The sequence below is a fragment of the Morone saxatilis genome, unplaced genomic scaffold (genome assembly GCF_004916995.1).
Source record: "Morone saxatilis isolate NCDOM2014 unplaced genomic scaffold, NCSU_SB_2.0 Contig8, whole genome shotgun sequence".
Taxonomy (NCBI): Eukaryota; Metazoa; Chordata; class Actinopteri; family Moronidae; genus Morone; species Morone saxatilis.
This window is the reverse complement of record NW_023340257.1, coordinates 16,363,334-16,364,820: the sequence shown is the minus strand read 5'-3', so window position 1 is coordinate 16,364,820 and position 1,487 is coordinate 16,363,334. Positions and strand designations below refer to the sequence as shown.

Sequence of the window (1,487 nt, the reverse complement as noted above, 5' to 3'; positions counted from 1 at the left end):
TTTGGAGGAGTAACTATAATATTATTACTGAAATGTATTAATAATTAGTTACACTAATAATAAGAGTAATCTCATTACTAGTAATTAGTTACACTACTAGTTACTCCTCAACCCTGTGCAGTACTGAACTGTAGTTAATGTTATTCGCTGCAGTTCCTACATCCGTCCAGTGGGTGGCGGTAGAGCAGCACGGCGCTGTCTCCCAAACACCACAGGAACCGAGAAGAAGCAACGCCATTTGAGCAGAGAAATGAAAAAGGGTCAAATTTATTCATTTTTAAATAAACATCTGCACCAGAGGAGTTGTGACCAGTCGGTTGCAGTCTGTCTCGTTAGCGGCTGTCAGTGGATGAAGACGAGCTCAAACACACACAGACAGACACAGACACACAGAGACACACACAGAGACACACAGAGAGACAGTCTGTGTGAATTATAATGTGAACTGGATCAACTTCACTGGACTCAACCATGCCTCCACAGAGCAGGGCGGCTGCAGTCTGCACCACAACCGAGGGACTTTCTCGTGTGAAGGATGGAGCATGTTGTTGAAGGTGGACTACAGACTCCAGCCTCAGAGCCAGCGTCCCCCTTTCCTCGACTTCCTGCGTGGATTTCCCTCCTACATGCTCCACAAGTCTGTTTGGACACGTAGCTTTTAGGACCGACTGCTCGACGCTACAGAGGCGGCCTATCTCCGAGTCATGTCCAGGTCCAGTCGGAGGTACAAGCCGCTGCAGCAGAGCAACGGGGGCGGCTCGCTGCCCGGCTGGGACCGGGTGCGGATGCCCCGGGCCCGGGTGCTGCTGCTCTGTCTGTTCGGGGTCCTGGTGCTGGCGGTGGTGCTGGGGGTCTACCTGTCAAACGACACCACCGATGGACATGACAACCGCATGCCAGCTGCAGATCTGACCAAAGACAGGGTAAGAGCGCGGATAGGTATTATGGGACTTTAAACTTGTGGGGTTAGTTTGGTTCTTAAAGTGTTAAATGTGACTGAAATAAACCCAACAGGAAAAACCAGATGGTGTTTCATTGTGTGAATGTATGTGTTACAACATCTCATAGTAATCAGTTATGAGACAGCGAGGACAAAGATTAAAGAAAGGACTGTTTTCTGCAACATTTCCTCCCCAAACAGTGCAGTTTATTTACTATTTATATCAGATACATTAAAGGGCCAAACCCTGATCCTGGTCCAGTGTGATCTACTTGAAGCCAGCAGTGCACAAACACTGAGGATGGACTTTATTGTGAAGGATTTTAATGTTGTATGATGAGTGTTATATATTATATTGTCTTTAATAAATGTGTGGATGGGTTCTTTAATGATCCCTATCCACACATACGACACAATACAATATGGTTTTACCACCAAAGAGTTACATTTTCACATTAAAATGTATTTAAATTACTTTACAGTGAAGATGAAAAACAAAATTTGCATTTTCATAGATTCTGTCATTTTTAATGAGGCAGAAGTAGAT

General features: G+C 45.1%; 1 protein-coding gene across 1 annotated transcript in view; it reads left to right on the top strand.

The window, feature by feature from the left end:
- Nucleotides 1-207: 207 nt before the first annotated feature.
- The window catches only part of qpctla (glutaminyl-peptide cyclotransferase-like a), a 4,780-nt gene continuing 3,500 nt past the window's right edge, over nucleotides 208-1,487 (top strand). Inside the window, exon 1 of the mRNA XM_035679828.1 lies at nucleotides 208-923. Coding sequence (XP_035535721.1) covers nucleotides 705-923 — 219 coding nt within the window. The 5' untranslated portion in view covers nucleotides 208-704. The remainder of the gene's footprint in view (nucleotides 924-1,487) is intronic.